Source organism: Halichoerus grypus, chromosome 8, assembly GCF_964656455.1.
Source record: "Halichoerus grypus chromosome 8, mHalGry1.hap1.1, whole genome shotgun sequence".
NCBI lineage: Eukaryota > Metazoa > Chordata > Mammalia > Carnivora > Phocidae > Halichoerus > Halichoerus grypus.
The window spans coordinates 193,969-215,551 of NC_135719.1; the positions used below are offsets into that span (position 1 = coordinate 193,969).

Consider the following 21,583-nt stretch of genomic DNA (forward strand, 5'->3'; position numbering starts at 1 on the left):
GAGAAGCACAGATTCCCAGATTTGCCATCGGGTGGTCCTAGAAAACCTGAAACTCGATCCCAGAATTATCCTTTCCCCAAGTGAAAAACCATCCTCAAAACACATCTAGGTAGGATGCCTATGAAGATGAGTTGACTCTACACTCCTCATCATGGGATAATTCCAATACAGTATTTAAGCAAAATTAGAAGCAAAATTTATTTGAACATAAAGTAGGATTTCAACTATTTTTTTTTTTAAAGATTTTATTTATTTATTTGAGAGAGAGAGAGAGAGAATGAGAGAGAGAGCATGAGGCGGGGAGGGTCAGAGGGAGAAGGAGAATCGCCGCCGAGCAGGGAGCCTGATGTGGGACTCGATCCCGGGACTCCAGGATCATGACCTGAGCCGAAGGCAGTCACTTAACCAACTGAGCCACCCAGGCGCCCCGGATTTCAACTATTTTTTTAAAAAAATACCCCCCAGGTGCACCTGGGTGGCTCAGTCATTAAGTGTCTGCCTTCGGCTCGGGTCATGATCCCAGGGTCCTGGGATCAAGCCCCACATCGGGCTCCCTGCTTGGTAAACCTGCTTCTCCCTCTCCCTCTGCTGCTCCCCCTGCTTGTGCTCTCTCTCTCTCTCTCGCTGCCTCTCTCTGTCAAATAAATAAATAAAATCTTTAAAAAAAATAAAATAATAAAAATAAAAAATAAAAATAGCCCCCAAATCTAGGAGGCAATCTGCCAAATGTGTAGTCTATTAAGTCGGAGGGTAAGTAGGATATCAGGCTGCCTCGTGCAAAGCCCACCTTGCCACAAGGAAGCTGTGTGATTGTGGACGAGGTTATAACACCATCACCTGTTCATCTGTCAACAATGCCACCTGAACAACAGTGGGCACTGAATAAAGCACAGAGGCACGGAGCACACGGCCAGACACAGAGTGAGTCCTCTGTGCATGTCCGCTACCGTGCACGTTGCCTCCAAGTGCGGGGACAATGGGATTGATTATAGGTGACCCCCCCCCCCCACAACTTCCTCACAGCTTTCTGGACTTCCCAAATGTTCTACAAGTCTGAAAAATCAAAGAACACTTTTATGATCAGGAAACAATGCACCAAGAAAAGAGACGATCCATAGAACCTATGTGTAGGTTCACAAAACACACACGATCAAGTCATGTGATCTTAGAGCTAAACAATGTTCCAAAGGAAGAAAAAAGTACTAGTGCCTAATAAAAATGCAAGCATTTTCTTTTGAAAACACAAAGTGGCATTTAGAATATAACTTACTTATCAAACAAAACGATGTCTGGAGTCCAGAGAGAGTCTGAAGGGACGCGTATCACTTTGATTCCTCCGTAGTCCTCAGGACGCCATCTTAACTTCACATCTGTCCACTCCTTCAGAACAAAGACAACAGCCTCAACTGCCAATTGCAATGACATCGATAGTCAAGAATAGTAAAAGCTATACTTTTAACCACATCCAGAAGTTCTAGATATAAGAGCATCTCTGCTCGCCATAGAGAAAACTCAGCTCCACGTCTTTCTTAAGAGCATGAGAGTGCAGCCCTGTCCCCTCGCTCCAGCCCTGGTCCTCATGCGACACAGGTGAGGACTGTGCTCTGCTCAGCACCTCTTCCCCCACCAACAACCGCGCCCCGGGGCTGCGGCCATGGGCATGTAAGGACCAGGTGTAGGCAGACATTCTCTTTTCCAGCTGTATTGTCATTGGCTGGACTGGTCCATGCAGGAACCAGATTTATTACACACTTCATGGTGTAAACACCTGTCCAACCTCCATGCAGTGACATTCTGAGATCATGTTAAGACTTGAACCCCAAAAAAAGGATGCATGCCTTTTAGGAGTTAGGGTCAGGGAAGTGGTAGTAGGTATTAAAATTCGGTATAATAAAGAAAGAGCAAAGGGAAGCACACAACAGCAGCTGAGGACATAGGTCTGATGGCCCAGAAGACAAAGAAGTCCTTTGTACAAAAGGGGCTACGTACGTAAGAATAATTCATCCCCCGTTCCCATCTCACTCCAAGTAAACACCACAATCCTGGCAGCGGCCCAGGTGTTTGCTAAACCCCTGGCCTCCCACTGCTTCTCTGACCCCCTCTACACACCCCTCCCTCCCCATGGTTCACTCACCCCTACCCACACTGGCCCACTTGCTCCTCCTTAAACAGACCAGGCACACTCCAGCCGCAGGGCCTTTGTATGTGCTGGTCCCTCTTTGCCTGGATCACATCTCCCCAGATATTCACATGGCTTGTTTCTTCTCCTCCAAGCCTTGCTCAAACATTACCTTCTCGCGATGCTTTCCCCACCCATCCTATTTAAAAGTACATCCCCAACACTCCCGTATCCTTGCCCCCAGTGAAGCTTGTCAGTGTTCGAGGCACAATACGGCTTCCTTGTTTCTTTCCCCTGACTAGAAAGAAGCTCCCTGATGGCCAGGACTTCTGCCCATTTTGTTCACTGCTGTTTCCCCAGTGCCCAGCAGCCGCTCCATGGGAACCCCATCGACCCCCACCCTCCCGCATCCTGCCCACCCCCCGACACCCCCTGCTCGTGTTTCTCTGTACTGCAAACCCTCCAGTCACAGCACCTGGGACCACTCGGGTACCGTTTGCATTTCATACACACCTGTTTCAACCAGACATTCGTTGTCATTAACTGATTTTTCTCATCCTATAAAACAAAAACGTAAATAAGGCTCATTATTTCAAGTACAGAAACAATAATTCTTGAAATAATAAGAATTTTCACAGTTTTTTACAAACACTCCTGTCCGTACAGTCCCTATATCCTGCTCATCGATGCCGTTCTCTAGAAGGGCAGGATCATTTTTCCAGCCTAATTTCACGTTATTCCCTTCAGTATGCTCTGTATTTCAGATAAACTGCCGTGGAGTACACTGTTGGCATTTTAAATTTAACACTCACAGGCTCAACTACTCTATGTCCTCAAACCTGAGACACAGTCTAAGAAACAGGCACAGCATGATTTTACGTACTTAGCACTAAGAAAGGAAAAAGCTGACAATGAATTGTAAGTCACCATTAATGATAAAACACGTGGTGGTTTTGAAAGTGCTGCGATGTGGGAAAAGGTAGTTATGTCTCCGCTGGGCACAGATCTGAATCTCTGACGAGCTGCTACGAAGAAAAATTACTGAGGTCGCTGCCCTGAGTGCAACCTCAGAAGCTTTCACAGCCTGCTTTTCTAGAGAACTGGGGTCTTTGATACTTGGTACTCACACCTCCCTGATGTTATTTCTTTGCTGAGACCAGCTTTTCACTGAATTCTCAAGGCCCAATTAAAGTGACATTTCTTCCACTACATTTTGCTGAAATATCATGGAGCCGACTGGACTTGTACAAGACCATCGTGATCACCAACCAGTGTGCGGGATATAACGCTAAGCGCAGAGACCCACAGAAGTAGGAGGCCATCCCTACGCTGCGGAGAGAGGACGTGGTTTTAAATGGCTTAGGTGCCTGGAGGGAACTCTTTCCAACAGCAGGTGAGTGGCCCAGGAGAGAGGAGGAGGACAGAGGAGGCACCTCCCTTGGGACAAAGACAGTGGTGAAGTCCCTCCATGGGAAAAATTACTGGGAAATACAGCAAGGCCATCCCTCCTACACTCCGGTTCCAAACGGCATTTGTCCTTGATTAAAGCACTCGAGCTGGAAAGGACCTAGAGATCTTTTCTACTGAAATCCACTGATTCTGCAAATATAGAAACTAGCCCGATGAGGCCACTTGCCTAAACACCACCAACTGGCGAGAGAACCGACGTTGGACTTCAGAGCTCCTGAGTGTAAACCCTACGCTGCTGGCCCCACTGTCTGCCCCAAAGCCACGCGGCATCCACGGGACGTGCTGGTCTGCGCCAAATGCTCTAAACAGAAGCATTAACACTGAAGAAAGTTCTGGTAAACTCACTGCCTACAACGCTATGAGGCAGTAGGTCATCTTTGAGAATATAATGAAAATTACTGACATTTTCCCCAGAGAAATGTGAACACACACAAAGTTTGCACTATGGGCTAGGACCCAATCAATACTTCGTATCTTCTACGCAGATAGAGGAATAATACCTAAGTTCACAACCGGCCCCAAATATGGGGGAACAGCCCAACTTAAGGTCACCCCTGGGGTGTCTCCCAAGCATGTCTCATGTGTTCAGCACAACTCAGGATGCAACAGACGCAAACCCGAGCAAGGACAAATGCAGGACTGCACCAGGAGGCAAGAGCCCGTTAGCAGAGAAACAACTACACGTAAGTGGAGCAGACAATAGTTTCTTTAACCTGACCATAAAATTAGCAACCGACAAGCAAGCCAATGTGGAGGTTTAAGAAAGAGTGAGCGAACGAGAACACACGGGAAAGAAGGCAGGAATCTGAGGGAACTTCCAGGAGGAGCCCCCAAACATGACCGCAGACCGAGGGGGACAGAGCTTAACGATGACAGGGACCTCTGTTCTCCGTGCGCTCACCTCACCTCCCCCGGCTCCTGTCCTTCTTCCCTCTCATCGCCATCACTGACCTTGTGTTCTGGGCTCTTCTCTCAGGAAACAACCCTTCGCCAACTTCCCTGCTTGGCCCCGCCTTCCTTCTACCACCTCCTACAGATGTTCCTCGAGGATGGACCTTCCTGCTTCCCCTGCTTGCTTGAAAACTCCTCGGTCCCACGTTTTCAACACTTGGCCCTGGGGCAGGCTGTCCACGCTGACGTCCTTAGCCTCCTCTCTCCTCACAGAGCTGGGCTTGATTTCCCAAGGCCCTTGGGAACATTTTCTTTTCCATGTACCACAATCACCTGCTATCACAGTGGAACGCATCATCTCCTCTGCCCTACCCCATATCGACGGATTTAACCTTTCAGACCCGTTCCTCTTCTCTTGTAACCGCTCGGGCTTCAAAACCTGACACGTCCCACTCTACTCAGTGCTACTCCTTCTACCTGGCCTCCACCTTGCCTCTCAAGCTTCTCACCTCCTTCGCTCAAGACCGTGTATTTATCCGTCCTACAGCTCTTCCCAAAGCACCGCCTTGACCCTATCTGCTGCCATCAGATCTGTCATTCCCTCAGCACTCACCGTGCACCAGACACTGTGCTAGGCTCCGGGACGGAGCTGAGGAATGAAGCTTAGCCAGCCTTGAGGATTCCACACCAGAGCGCACGAGCACCAGCCGCTGTAACGGGCACCTCGTCAAAGTGCAAAGGGCCATGCGAACGGGGGAGACTGTCTTAGGAACTCTGGAAAGATTCCACCACAGGTCAGACAAATAAATTTGGCCTTGATGGAGAAGTGACTTGTTCCAAGAGGCAAAGTTCTCCAACAGAAGAACGGTGGGGGGCAAAGCGTTGTGGTGTGTAGGCTCCTCTGTGACCCATCGGGCCATCCCAGGGAGTGGCTTCCAGCATTAACCCTTTGATCTAAACAGCTGAACAAAAAGGCTCCATGTCACTCCTAAGCCTGTGATCATACTGCTCCTTGTTACTTTCCTCGCTTTAAAATGTTGACTTTTTTAAATCATATTTTTAAACAGATGTAATGAGAAACTTCCATAAAAAATGTTTACTATCTTTGAACTTATTAAAAATAGGCCTATTATAATTACCAAATAAATGATTTCTAAACTATACAGTATCATATAAGCAGTGCATTCCTACGCCCATGGCATAGTAATTATTTTTCCCTGCTGAGTTCCTTTAGGAAAATGACTGTCTCATCCACCTTTGTCATGCTCACTGCCTAAGACAGGGCACCCAGGATGCTCCCAGGAAGCCTGTATGAAATGAAGTATGTAATGATATGCACACCTACCACATCCACTAATTGAGATATTGCAAGGCCAAACTTTATTTTTATTTTGTCATTCAGGTGTTCCACAGGACGAACCCATCTTTCGTAGTCTTGAAACAAATCCTTAAACAAACTATCTTCATGTTTTGCAACAAAGGATGGTTCAGCTAATCCTGTATAAAAATGTTTAAGAGTTAGTGTATTAGCTTGTCTCCCACCAAATACCTCTACTTTAAAAAACGTTCGGCTTTATCAAAGAACCAACCTATTATTTAGACTATTGATAGAGCTTTTACAGTAAAATATTAATACAAATGTTTATGATCAATAAGAGACACTGTGGTTTGGATACATTTCTTAGTTAAATCAGATCACTCACATGGAAATATGCTGAGTTCCCTAGGAAACACTCAGTACTTAATACAGAGTATTTTAACAAGAGCTTTTAAGCTTTTAAATAAGTTACCAGAGCTAGAGGGGTTGCTTGTCATAAAATTCCAAACCTAGAAAACAGATACTTTGAAGTTCATTCATATCAACTGTAAATGTAAAATAAACAAGCTTTAACTTACATGATTTTAATATACGAACATATAAATATTCAATGAATTATTCAGATTTGTCGTACCTTTGTTTGCTATACATTTGTATAAAATTACCTTAGGGCCTAACACTTAAAAAAAAAGAGAGAAACAAAAAAAAAGAGAGAGAGAGAGAGTGAAACAAAATTTTAAAAATTCCAGATGCCATAGCCATGGACTGGTTAGATTTACGGGTCACAGTTATGTTTCTACTACTGAGTTTAATTAAGCCTCTAAAGAAATGAGAGTTTTTGGTGTTGTATGGGTCAGAGTCTCTGTGAAGGATATGTGAAATGTGTGAAATTCAAGCATGTCATTTACAAGGACTCACAATTTTACAAAGAAAAACCATTTACTTGAACCAAAATACCACTGGCTTATTTATCATAAAGTACACATGCAGGGATGTATAGTCGCTAGTGATGGTCCTCCTGCAACCTAAATGAAATGGTCTGACAGAAAATGAGAGCTTTCGTGTCTAAAAGCTGTTAATTTTAGAGCTTCATGTTAAAATAGCATTACTGAACTATCCTCTCCTAATCCTGTTTAAAAATTTTTAGCCTCTGAAATACCAGAAGTTTGAGGTTGTTTAAAAGATAAAAATAACAAATAAAATGTCCTTTAATAGCATCTAAAAACCTTTTGCCTTAGGGGAAAAGATACTAGCTTGAATTGCCACCTCAAATCTTGTTTGAAAGAAAGTAGGTAGGGTATAAATAAGTTGATAGATGAATTCTAACATTCTACCTAATGATAATTCTTAAGACACTGCCTTGTAGGCCGCCTGGGTGGCTCAACTGGCTGGGCGTCTGCCTTTGGCTCAGGTCATGATCCCGGGGTCCTGGGATCGAGCCCAGAGTCGGACTCCCTGCTCAGTGGGGAGTCTGCTTCTCCCTCTTCCTCTGCGGCTCCCCCTGCTTGCGCTCTCTCTTGCGCGCGCGCAAAAATAAATTTTAAAAATCTTTTTTTTAAAAAAAAGATACTGCCTTGTAAGTATCTTCTTAGTACATCCAATATTAGAAATACCATTTCCTTGACACAATTTTATAGAAATGGCGGGTGCTAATGTCAGTGCTGTTTTAGCACAAAACCTTAATCATGCATTCAGATTCTACTGAGAGAATTTTTAGCTGGTTCTAAATGTTTTAAGTTTACGCTGCTCATAAACCTCAGAATGTTTAAAGGAGAAGATCCAGTGCATCCCCCTCACTACAAAATGAGGCTATCGGACCAGAAATGCCGCTGCCGCAGAGCTGGTCCCGGGCGGAGTTCTGAAGGACACCCAGGGCCCCTCCACCTTTTGCTCTTTCCACCTGTGACAACTTTAGGAAAGTGCTTAATCAGTGCCACGCTCCCTGAGAGCTCTAGCCCATACTTGTGTTTGCTCATTCCTTCAACAAACGGTTACTGGCCGTGTGCCCAGTCCTGGGGGCACAGGGAGAAACAGACACAGTCTGGCAGGAAGACTGACACAGTACAGAGGACACTACAAAACTCTATGGAAGCTGAATCGAACCGGAATATTCTTTTTTCAAAGTTGTTCTGAATAGTTAACATTTGCTCATGTATTTCTGCTCAAAATAAATAATTTAAATCAATTACTTTCAACCTCAGTTCTTTGGAATCCCAGGGCATTTATTTTTCATACTTTTTTCCATTCCATTTTGACCGAGATTGTGTACTATTTAACATACACTGTTCTGTGTTGTTTTCCAGTTATGTCACATAAGTCTGGGATCTCCAAAGAAACCTTTCTAAAAGGCACTTCTACAGCCTAAGTATAATGCTAATCACAAGAGTTACCTTAATACATTTTAGTTTTCCTTCCCTTCCTGACTGAAAAAAATAGGGAACTAGGAGAAAACATTTGCAGATCATTTATCTGACAAGGGACATATATCTAGAATACATAAAGGACCATTACAAATCAATAATAAAAAGACCAAATAACCCAATTTTAAAATGGGTAAGGGATCTGAACAGACATTTCTCCAAAGAAGAACAGCCAATAAATGTCTGAAAAAATATTCAACACCTTTACCCATCAGAAAAATGCCAATTAAAATTACAGTGAGGGACGCCTGGCTGGTTTAGTCGGTGGAGCATGGGACTCTTGATCTCGGGGTCATGAATTCAAGCCCCACGCTGGATGTAGAGATTACTTACAAATACATACATACAACATACTTACATAAAATATGTTTAAAAAAAACTACAATGAGTTACCATTTTGCACCCACTAAGATAGCTATAACCAAAATCAGAAGTAACAAGTATTGGAAAGGATGTGGAGAAACTGGGACTCTTGTACACTCCTGGCGGGAATGTAAAATGGTCTGGTTGCTTTGGAAAACATTTGACAGTTTCTTAGAAAGTTAACTATAGGGTTGTGATAGACCTGGCAATTCCATTCTCGGTATACACCCAAGAGAAATGCAAACAGCTGTCCACACAAAACTTGCACACGAATGTTCACAGCACCATTCTTCATAATAGCCAAAAAGTGGAAACAGCGCAGAAATCCATCAAATGATAAATGAAGAGATGAAATGTGGAATACCCAATGGAATATTAATTTGCCACTAAAATTAATGAATTAATGATGCATGCTAGAACAGGGATGAACCTTTTAAATACTATGCTACGTAAAGAAGCCAGTCCCAAAGACTGTAAATTATATGATTCCACTTACATGAACTATCCAGAATAGGCAAATCTAGAGATACAGAAAAGTAGATTGGTGATTGCCTAGGGGGGAGGGGGCGTGGGGAAGGAGGGAGATAATGTTCAAATACCATCTTTGGTAACAGTCATGCTAGACTGAAGACACTAAAAATCACTGGATCGTGCACTTTAAATAAGTGAGTTGTGTGGTGTGCGAATGACATCTTGATAACGCTGTGACTAAAAGCAGAGCATCTTTATGACTGAGCTAAGACGAGGAGATCATGGACAACACAGCTCGGATCACAGCTGAGAAAATGTGACAAATAGTGTGGATATAACTTCGGAAAAATGTTATCTGAATAGTCACCCCACAAGTGTTCCTTTGCAAATAACAAAGATAAGATTAAGTGTGCAATGCCAGTATTTTCCTTATTTCTTTGTAATGTTTTATACCTTTCCTAGTAATAGTCTATTTTTTTAAATTAAGACTTCCTTCCTCTCAACAAATACTGGTTAATTCTACCAAACATTCAAAGACGAATACAATCCTTCTTAAATTCTTCCAAAATATAGAGGAGGAAGAAACACTTTCGAACTCATTCTATGGGGCCAGCATTCCCCTGAAACCAAAACCAGACAAGGATGCCACAGAAAAGAGAATTACAGGCCAATATCCCTGATAAACACAGATATACCTTATGGTATAATCCTCAACTACATATTAGCAAACCAAATCACCAACACACTAAAAGGATCACTCAACATGATCAAATGGGATTTATTCCATGAATGCAAGGATAGTTTAAAATCCACAAACCAGTCAATGGGACACACCACATTAACAAAATGAAGGATAAAAATGATCATCTCAATAGAAAAGCACTTGACAAACTTCAATAACCATTCATGATAAGGACTTACAACAAAGTGGACACTGAGGAAATCTACCTCCACATCATAAAGGGCATATATGACAAGCCGACAGCTAACACCACACTCAACAGTGAAAAGCTGAAAGCTTTTGCTAGGATCAGGAACGAGACAAGGACGCCCCACTCTCACCACTTTTATTCAACATAGTACTGGAAGTCCTAGCCAGAGCAATGAAGCAAGAATAAGAAATAAAAGGTATCTTGGGGCACCTGCATGGCTCAGTCAGTTAAGTGTCTGACTCTTGGTTTCAGCTCAAGTCATAATCTCGGGGTCCTGGGATCAAGCCCCATGTGGGGCTCTGCGCTCAGTGGGGAGTCTGCTTGAGATTCTCTCTCCCTCTGCCCCTCCCCCCGGCTCATGCTCACTGTCTCTCTAATAAACAAATCTTAAAAAAAAAATAAATAAAAAGTATCTAAATCAGAAAGGAAGAAGTAAAAATGTCACTACTTACAGATGACCTGATGTTATATATAGAAAACCCTAGACTCCATCAAAAAATGGTTAGAATAAAAAAATTCAATAAAGTTGCAGAATATAAAATCAATATACAAAAATCTGTTGCATTTCAATACACTAATAACAAACTATCAGAAAGAGAAATTAAGTAAATAATCCCATTTACAATTGCATTACATTATAAAGTTATGAATTTAACCAAGGAAGTGAAAGACCTGCACACTGAAAACTATAAGATATTATTGGAAGAAGTTGAAGATGATACAAATAAATGGGAAGATATTCCATGCCCATGGATTGTAAGAATCAGTATTGTTAAAATATCCAAATTACCCAAAGCAACCTACAGATTCAGTGCAATCCCTATCAAAATTCCAATGGCATTTTTCACAGAAATAGAATAAACAATCCTAAAATTCGTATGAAACCACAAAATACTCTGAATAGACAAATCAATCTTGAGAAAGAACCAAAAAGTTGGAAATATTACACTCCTTGATTTCAAACTATGTTACAAAACTATAGTAAAATATAATCAAAACAGAGTTGTACCGGTATAAAAACAGACAGAGGTCAGTGGAACAGAATATAAAGCACAGAAATAAATACATGCATATATGATCAATTAATTTATGACAAAGGAGCCAAGAAGATGCAACAGGAAAAGGACAATCTATCATAAATCACATTTGGAGAACTGAACAGCCACATGTAAAAGAATGATGCTGGACCACTATCTTACACCATACACAAAATTAACTCAAAATGGATTAAAGATAAGAATGGAAGACCTGAAACCATAAAATCCTAAAAGAAAACATAGTAAGCTCCTTGTCACTGACCGTGGTAATGATTTTATGGATTCAACACCAAAAGCAAAGGCAACAAAAGCAAAAATAAACACGTGGGACTATATTAAACTAAAAAGCTTCTGCACAGCAAAGGAAACCGTCAACAAAATGAAACGACGGGGCACCTGGGTGGCTCAGCCAGTTACGCGTCTGACTCACGTCAGGTTTCGGCTCAGGTCATGATCTCAGGGTCATGAGATCGAGCCTCCCATTGGGGTCTGCACTCAGTGCAGAATCTGCGTGGAATTCTCTCTCTCCCTCTGCCCCTCCCCCCTTTCTAAAATAAATACATCTTTTTAAAAAATGCAAAGACAACTACTGAATGGGAGAAAATATTTGCAATTCATGTATCTGATAAGGGGTTAATATCCAAAATATATAAGGAACTCCTACAACTCACTAGCGAAACAAACAATCCAATTTTTAAATGGACAGAGAATGGGAACAGACATTTTTCCAAAGAAGATATACACATGGCCAAAAAGTACATGAAAGGAAGCTCAACATCATCATGGAAACATCAGCTCATCATCAAGGAAATGCAAATCAAAACCACACTGAGACATTACCTCACACCTGTTAGAATGGCTATTATAAAAAAAAGTCAACCCTCGTGCACTGTTGGGGTGGAGGTAAATTAGTGCAGCCACCGTGGAAAACAGTACGGAGGCTCCTCAAAAAATTAAAAATAGAACTACCTTACAATCCAGCTATTCACCTTCTGGGTTTTTATCCAAAGAAAATGAAAACACTAACTCAACACTAACCCAACTCAACTCAAAAGAAGGAAATCTTGCCATTTGTGACAACATGAATGGACCTTGAGGGAGTTACACCAACTGAAATAAGTCAAAGACAGATCATGTGTGATCTCACTTATATACGGAATATTTATTTTCAAAAGCTCACAAATGCAGAGAACAGATTGGCAGTTGACAGAGGCAAGGGGGTTGGGTGGACAAAATGGGTAAAGGGGGTCAAAAGGCACAAAGTTCCAGTTATAAAATAAATGTCATGGTGACGTGATACACAGGATGCTTGACTGTAAATAATAATACTGTGTTGCATATTTGAAAGTTGCTAAGAGTAGATCCTGAAAGTTCTCATCAGAAGAAAAAAATTTTTTTTAAATTAGAAGAAGAAAAACTGTAAGTATGTATGGTAAAGGATGTTAACTAGACCTTTTGTGATGATCATAAAAAATCATTTAAAAACTGCTTTTAAGAGACTATTTTGTAGAGCAGTTTAAGGTTCGTAGCAAACTTGAGGGGAAGGTATAGAGGTTTTCTATACTCCCTGTTCCCCATTATCAACATCCCTGATCAGAGTGGTACATTTGTGACAGCAGATGAACCTACACTAACACATCATTATCACCTGAAGTTCATAATTTACATTATGGTTCCCCCTTGGCGTTATATATTCAATGTATGGACAAATGTGTACGGACGTGTATCCATCAGCACGGCATCATCCTGAGTCTTCCACTGCCCATTCATCGCTCCCCCCCGCCCACCACAAGCCCTGGCAACCACTGATCTTTTAACCGTCTCCACAGTTTTGTCTTTATTAACAGTCTATTTTCGAGAACTATTTTAATAAATAGAAAATGACATTGGCTATGGTCTGAATGTCTGTGTTCCCCTAAAATTCATATTGAAATCCTAACCCCCAAGGTGACGGAATTAGTAGGTAGGCCTTTGAGAGCGGCCTGAGTCATGAGCATGGAGCTCCCATGAACAGAATTAGCGCCTTATTAAAAAGTCTGCAGACAGAGCTCCTGCCCTGTGAGGAGACAAGGAGCCTCAGGCCGGGAAGAGGGCCCTTCCCCGATTGTGGTGGACCCTCATCTCAGACTTCCAGCCTCCCAAGTGTGAGAAATAAGTTTCTGTTGTTTCTAAGCCATCCTGTCTGTCGCACGTTGTTATCACAGCCCAAGCGAGCAGAGACAGCACGTGAGTACTGAAGAGTCAACTGCACATTTTTGCAGTTGCAGATGTAAAATGCACGGACATCTTTCATGAGTAAAGAGGCTAAACTGTGAGAGGTTGTCATCGGCCCAGGATCACACAGCAAAAGGTTGGGAGGCCGACTTGTCACAGGGCTTTGAAGCCAGATTAATCACTAAAGCCCGTGTTTTTCCACATCAACTGATTCTACCTTTTTAAGTTAAGCTCGTTAGTAGAACTCTGTTACTCAGGTCAGTCCTCTTTCCTCTTACTCAGTAGGTTTCTGGAGGTTATGGAGAGGGAGATAGGGGACTCTTTATGTGTTTAAATGTTAAGCACTAACATATGGAATGATAGAAACATCTTTTTTCTTTGTCACAGATATGATCCCTCCCCTGGGAGACCCCTTCCTGATGCCAGTGGTCCCAGGATCAGATAGAGAAGAATGCTGTTGCTCTCAAACATGGGTAGTAGAAACGTAAAGTGTTACTGACTTTTTGAAAAATAATCTTGTAATATTTTAACCTTGCAAAATTTACCAAAAAGTATATATTCCCTTCATCCGGGAACCCCACGCCTGACTCCCTTAGCAATAAAAGTGCCAATACATTAGGACATCCTTATAAGAATGGTCACCTCAGTAAACATTGTAGCAAATATCTGGAAACAACACAGCCAAAGAGGGCGGGTCATATCCATGACATATATGGTGCAGTCATTACAAGGCTTACAATGGTGCCAAGACCACTCGACGGGGGAAGGCCAGTTTCTTCAACAAACAGTGTTGGGAAAACAGGATATCCACACGCAAAAGAAGTTGAACACTTACCCCACGTCATATACAAAAATCAACTCAAAAACGGATTAAAGACTTAAACGTAAGAACGCAAACTAGAGAGCCCCGGGAAGAAAACACAGGGCAAGAGCTTTGTGACACTGGACTTTGTGATGATTTCTTGGTTATGACAACAAAAGCACAAGCAAGAAAATAAAAAACAGACAGATGGGAATACCTAACTCAAAGACTCATCTGCATCAGTGGAGGGTAAGATTGGTAGTGCTCAAGGGCACACACTTGTAACAAGCAGTAAATAACCACAGAGACGGAAAGCACAGTATGATGCACAAACAGAACTGCACAGCAATTATATGACGTGATAAATGCTGCTACACTGGCAGTCCCAGGACAACACAGAAATCTATCAAAGTAACGCGCGTACACCTTCAGTTTATACAATGTTACAGGTCAAATTCATTCAATTAAAATAAATACCTTTTTTAAATTTTAGAAATAAGACTACATCAGAGGATACAATCAACAGAGTGAAAAGGCAACCTATGGAATGGGAGGAAATATGTACAAATCATGTGTCCCGTAAGGGGTTAATATCTAGAATAGAGAGAAAACTCCTACAATTCAACAGCAACAACAACAAAAAAATAATCCAATTTAAAAAATAGGCAAATAGACATTTGAATAGACATTTCTCCAAAGATGACATTAAAATGGCAAACAAGCATGTGAGAAGATGTTCAACATCATCGATCATTAGACAAATGCAAATCAAAATCACCAGGTATCACTCCACACCCATCAGGATGGCTATTATCCCAAACAAAACAAAACAAAAAAACCCAAAAATGTGTTGGAGAGAATGTGGAGAAGTTGGAACCCTTGTACCTTGTTAGTGGGAAGGTGAAATAATACAGCAATGTGGAAAACAGCACAGGGGTTTCTCAAAAAATTAAAACAGAATTATGGTATCATCCACAAATCCCACTTCCGGGTGTATCTCCCAAAGAACTGAAAGCAGGATCTGAAGAGATATATGTGCACAGCAGCATTACACACCACAGTCAAGATATGGAAGCAACCCAAATGTCCATCTGCAGATGAACACGTGGACACAATGTGGGATACACGCACAATGGAACATCATTCGGCCTTAGAGAGGAAGGCCATTCTGACACCTGCCACAACATGGATGAGCCTTGAGGACATTATGCTCAGTGAAGTAGGCCAGTCACGAAAAGACAAATACTGCCTGATTCTACTTATACGAGGTATCTAAAGTAGTCAGACTCACAGAGACATAAAGTAGAATGTGGTGATCTGGGGGCAAGGAGGGGGGAAATGGGAGAATTTCTGTCAGTGGGTAGAGAGCTTCAGTGCAAGATAAAAAAGTTCCAGAGGATGTGCGGTGCAACAATGTGAGTACACTTAACACTCACCACTGAACCACACACTTAAAAATGGTTATGATGGGGGCGCCTGGGGGGCTCAGTCAGTTAAGCATCTACCTTTGGCTCAGGTCATGACCCGAAGTCCCGCATCGGGTTCCCCGCTCAGTGGGGAACCTCTCCCTCTGCCGCTCCCCTTGCTTGTGCTCTCACTCTCTCTCCCTCAAACAAATAAAATCTTTTAAAAAAATGGTTATGATGGTAAATTTTATGCTATCTGGGTTTTTTTTAACAATTAAATACTTTTTTAAATTAGTTCTTTAAACTCCAATTGAAACTATCACCCACATTAAAGATATCTAATCAAACAACAAAAAAGGAAGTTTGTAATAAGTCCTATCAAATAAAAACCTGACAAAACACAACAAAAGGCTTATAGGGATTTCCATGAAGGTATTGGTAAGGGACAAAAGAGACTACGATAGAATCGTATTTTTGTGGAACAATCAATGATTGACTCTATCTAGCTGTATGAATATACATGGTGAAGAAAAAAGCTGGATGTGAGAGATGATCATGCTATCCAGCTCATTGCAAAGGTCCAATTCTTCAGTAAAAACACTATTTCACTTTTATCCTAATAACTAATTTCTAAAATCTACCAAAAATTAGCACTTTGCCTGTGTGCAAAGCACATATTAAGTCGTGGGAAAGTTTAAAAAACTTGTAGCTTGTCTGGAGAGTGTGGCTGCTTGAGAATTATTGTTTTAATTCAGTGTATTTCCCCTCCCCACCTCTTCTGTCTCCCTCCTTTTCTGACCTGGACTCCTTTTCCTCAAGGGGGGAAGATGCACATTCCGCCCCTCAAAGCCCAGCGCTGCCTATCCAGGATACGACTATCAGTGAGCTCTGCGACCTGCAAACATTCTACATCAGAAAAATGGCACTGTCAGTGTCCTGAGGAGATTTTTCTCTCAAATCCCAGGAGCTGAAGAGCTGGGGTGTGCACCCTCCCCCTGGAGCGTCAGGGTGTCTCAATGTGGAGAACCACAGGCTTACCCCCAGTGCCCATTTCTCCCCCAGCGGCTGAGAGACACCTGCTGCCCGTGATGTGCTCTTATTCTCAGCTCCTTACTCTGTCCAGCACTGAGTCAGGTCAGGAAGCACACGGTCTCCACCAGCTGCCACCCGCGAGTGACAGCGTGTGGAGGGGTGTCCCAGGGCAACCCCACTCACTCGCCCAGCAGCGCTGCGCTCCACGCACTCTTCCAGTCCACACCAGAGCTCACAAAACAATCCTAACTAAAATGAACATCTCTTCTTCCTGATAACAACAAAATGTACCACGAAGAAGTCAGAAGATGATTCATGCTGTCCATTCGTGGATTTGTCTGACCAAAAAGCAAAATACCAGAACACACACACGTGACAGTAACAGCCCTGACGTGGCCTGCTATTAATACGACATCCAACATGTCATTTGATGAAAGAATTTTGTTATTAGTCACTTCTGCTTTCTCTTCACGCAGAATAATTTTGTGCCTGGATTTGCAAACTTTTTACCTACAGCAGACCTTAAACCCAATCTTGTCACATAGAATTAATTTGACTTTGACTGATGTCTCTGGGATCTTGGTCTCTGACTTTGGTAACAAAATTCATCAATTTCATACTGTGAAGTGTTATATTTATCCAAGAAAATAACTGGTTCACCAGAGAGGCCACTGTCCTTTGAAAATGTCACCAGTGCATTCTGGGCTGTCATTATTTGACGAAGTTTCACAATAAAATAACCCTGGGGCACTGGGGAACGGATTCCTGGGAGGGTGAAACCTGATTTCCAGATAATCACGGTTTTGCTTTCCTTTTCGGGGAGCATATGTGACATCACCACTGATTTATCAGGCCACACACAGACTTAGACTCCGTACGCACACCACGTTTATGGCAAAGTTCTGAATTGTACATTACTCGTTATTTTCACTATTTTAGCCACAGATCTTTTTTATAAAATGGGCTATCAGCAACACGACGTAATTAAAAAGTAAAATAAGCCAATGTCAATAATAACCCTTAAATCATGGGAGGTCTAGCTGAACTCTGCACCATTAACATGTCAGCTAAGACACTCAATTCATTCCACGCACATTCCTTACGAAGGCAAATATTAAGAACACAATGGGACTTCCAAAGGGGTAAAAAAAACATAACTAAGATGACATTTCTAGTTTGCAAACAGTACGCAAAACAACGTAATTCCAGAGCTGGCCACCTGACAGACCTCAGACACACTAGTTTTCAGGACACACTTTCAGAAACGCCAGTCCCACAGATGGTCTTTCAGAAACCGCCAGCACGGACATTTCCTAACTCTGCTTTTGCAGAGATTTTCCATTTGAAGGTACCCAACAATTACTTTCAGAAATTTTGGGGGAGGCTTGTAAAATTGCACTCAGCAATGGAGATCCTAGAAATTCTACTCTGGTTCTCCATGTATTTATCACAGAGAATCCCCAAAAGGTCATTTCCAAGGGTACTGGAACTAAAGTGGGCCTAAGGAAAGACTGCTCGTATGGAATCCGAATCTCCAACACAGACCCCTCCTCTCGCTCCACACCCGAAGGTCCATCTCTCAGTGACGAGACACATTTCACATTCAAGTCGTATAGTGCAACCACATGTAGTTTCAAAGAAATGTAACCTTGCTCCTTAATTTTAGTATGGGGACAAGGGAAGGACGCTGCAAAGCTGAGTGCTCAGCACCGTTCAATCACCTGATAACCTCCATTTGCCACAATTCTCTGATCTCTGTGAAATACGGATGTTGCAAAGGGACCACAAACTCAACACAGACAAAACCGAATTCCTGGCCTTCCGCATAATGGTCCCCTCACAGTACCGCCCACTGCAGTGAGTGGGTCCACCACGCGCCTAGTTACAATTTTGAAACCTAGGAATCGTCTTTCACATCACCTTCTCCCTCACCCGCGTATCCAATCCATCAGGAAACTGCTGGTTTTACCTCTAAATATTTCTCAAATCCATGCATTTCCTACCCCCACCCCACCGCTGCCGTCCTAGCACAGGCTGTCTGCTTCTCTCATCAGGGCGAGAGCAAGCCTACTGCCCTAAGCAGGCTCCTCATGGCTTTTCAGTCCCCTCCAGTTGGTTCTATGGGCAGACACCCAAGCAGTCTCTCCAAACACAGATCCGATGGTACCCCCTTGCCTAAAACTCCCTATAGCTCTCCTTGTTGAAGACAGACCAAAGCCTTAAGGCCAAATGCTGCCCAGCCTCTTCTGGTGTGGCTGTCCCCTTTGCTCTCTGCTCCAGCCATACTGATAGTTCAGCTTCTCAAACCCACTGCACAGTTCCCTCCAGCAAGGAGTGCTCCTCTTCCCTGCCGCAGGTGGTCTCCCTCCCCCTCACCTCCCCCCGGCCCCAGCTCAGCCTCAGATCCCCAGTCAGGCATCACTTCCTCAGGGCTCTTCCCCACCCCCAAAGTCTCCACTGGGCTCCTCGGCATCAACGGTGTTCCTCACCTGCAGTGCAATGATAGAGTCTTGGGTGTATCTGATCAATGTCTGTCTCCCCACATGGTGTAGACTAATGGCAGTGGGTGTCTCATTCATCATAACCCCAGCACCTACCGACATGCTGGCACGTAAGAGGGGCTCAGTGTGCTGAGTATATGAATGAATAAACGGGTCCGCACCATCTGACAATGCCCATTTATCTCTAACGATTCAGAATTTTACATTGGTTGTGAAGCAACTGTCACAGGGCTACACAAATTTGCTCTTAAGGAGTAAAGTCACTAGATACAGCTTCTTGAAGCTAGAGACCCCCCAGTCACCGCCTGCAGAGCTACCTATTTCTACCTAAAACTTTACCAATAGCCCAACAGAGACCATCTCCCTGCAGACGACTCTAGGCAGTGAAACCTTGCAAAAGCAGGAGGAGGAAGGGGTCTGTCGCATGGGGCACTCTCGACAGTGCAGTGACAGTTCAGTTAGAAGCTTTCCTCAAGTCCGTACCCTCTAACGCTAATCATAATAATTAGAAAATCAACGTACGAGAAGCTCATGAGTCAGAAAGACAAAAGGAGCCAAGCAGTGGAGCTTGTTCTTACTGTATTTTTAAAATAGGGTAAGAACAGCAACAAAATACAAATGGGACAATCCTTCAGAAGTAAAGATTACAACTAGCAAGGAGAAAATGAAATTGAATACCTCAAAGATACAAATACGGATAATGCCAAGAAGATTTTGAAGGATTTAAATTGGGGTTTTACAAATTCAGTTAACTCTGAATATCATCACTCCAGGATTGTCTCAAGTTGGGAGGAATTAGGAGAAGCTCTTACCAAAAAAATTTCACTTTCAAGTTACTTAGTGAAAACACATATTTTCAAAAAAATGTAAACTTGCTCCTTATTTTTTAGGATGATGAATAGGACACAGAACTACAAAGCTGAGAACCTTAATCTGAGCACCTGACACTAATTGGGTGTTAATGTTAACTTCAAATGCCACAATTTCTAATCTACACAATTAAGGGTATTATTGGCAAAATATCAATAATTGTTAAGTGTATGGCAAAAAACTCATCAATCCATTATTCTTAAATATTTTTGTGTATATTTGAGTTTTTCCATTATAAAACATTAGTAAGAATACCTTCTGCTTTGCCGCCTCGCTGCTACACAGATAAGGTGAAATATAACGTACGTTATTTACTAGGTCACGCAGTGCCAACAGTAGCTTCATATGTTTTTTTAAGGGGCGCCCGGCTGGCTCAGTCCGTAGAGCATGCAACTCTTGATCTCGGGATTGTGAGTTCAAGCCCCACAATGGGTGTGGGAATTATTTAAAAATAAATAAAAAATTTAAAAAATAGATAAAAACAAGATGTTGTTTTTAAAAGTCTTCTCCACAGCCAAAAATATAGCTAAGGATTTTAAAAACCAATTTTAGGAAGATAAGATGCAACAGTGTCCTTTATTAGCATTCTTCCATGAAGAAACATGATTTTCTTATCAAAAAGTGAACCAAGGTGTTCTAAAGCTAAATGTGAGTATTAGCAGTCTTGTGTCAATCCTCAGCTTAAGATAAATTAACAGACAACACCTGCTATAATTTTAGGTTTCTTCCATAAATTCTTAAATCTTCAGCATCTGCTCCAACCTGGGTATATTAGAACCTAACGTGGGCTCTCTAGTTAAATTCCTTCAGTCGCTCAACAAACACTGAGTGGCTGCTTAATGCGCCAGCCTCTGTGCTAGGGGCTAATGGTACAGGAGAAAACACCGGTGCCTGCTTCCTGGGGCACACATTTGCATATTTACTTTCCATCATATCATAATTATAAAGTTCTATGGTGTCAGAGACCACCTCACACTGTGAACGGCAGTTCCTGATCCTGTAAGATGCACAACCTGCTATTTGAACACGGCGGCTACCCTGGAGTGTGACCCAGGAGTTCTTGACTCAGCGCCACTGACATTTGGGGCTCAGTCTTTCTTACGGGGGGGCTGTCCTGTGCACTACAGGTCTGGCATCATCCCTGGCTTCTACCCACTGCACACACCCTCCCCACAACGTGACAACTAAAATGTCCCCAGTCATTGCCAAATGTCCCGGGGGGTGGGGAAGGGTGTTGCAAAACTACCCCGGGTTGAGAACCACTGGTCTAACCTAAGTAGCAGAGGCAGAACTAGGACCCAGGTTCATTTTTGTTTTTTCTCAAAATAATACTTTAATTACAAAAGTAATATATGATCATTGCCAAGATTCAGACCAGAAGCACATAATGAGTAGGAATTCTCCTCCTCCCCGTCTCCCTTCCTCCAAAGCTAACCGCTGTGAAGTTTGATGCGTAGACATTTTTAAATACACACGCACACAAAGAGCAAATGTTTTCCTCTTTTTAAGTTCTGTGACCTGCTGTTTTCATTCAATACTATACGTCAGTATAAACCTATCCTTCCCCGCTCTTCTTTCACAAGCTGCAAAGCGCTGTGTGTTATGAGTCTATTAAAATTTAAGCTTTTACCATTGATGGGCGTTCATACAGTCTTCAATTCTGGGTTATTTCTAACCATGCTACAATGGGGAAAATGCAGTGTCTGCATCCTTGTACATCTATTTTTCCACACTTAT

At 42.5% G+C, this 21,583-nt stretch overlaps 1 protein-coding gene across 7 annotated transcripts in view; it reads right to left on the minus strand.

Moving 5' to 3' along the window:
* CHRNA5 (cholinergic receptor nicotinic alpha 5 subunit) overlaps positions 1–21,583 on the minus strand; it is a 54,329-nt gene that overhangs the window by 13,564 nt on the left and 19,182 nt on the right. For 5 of the 7 annotated variants that reach the window (XM_078078777.1, XM_078078776.1, XM_078078778.1 and 2 more), the window contains exons 2-4: positions 5,826–5,977; positions 2,633–2,677; positions 1,271–1,380 (exon numbers count right to left, since the gene is read on the minus strand). In XM_078078777.1, coding sequence (XP_077934903.1) covers positions 1,271–1,380; positions 2,633–2,677; positions 5,826–5,977 — 307 coding nt within the window. Of the gene's footprint in view, positions 1–1,270; positions 1,381–2,632; positions 2,678–5,093; positions 5,130–5,825; positions 5,978–21,583 lie in introns of those variants that run through there. The other 2 variants (XM_078078781.1, XM_078078782.1) reach the window with 2 other exon arrangements.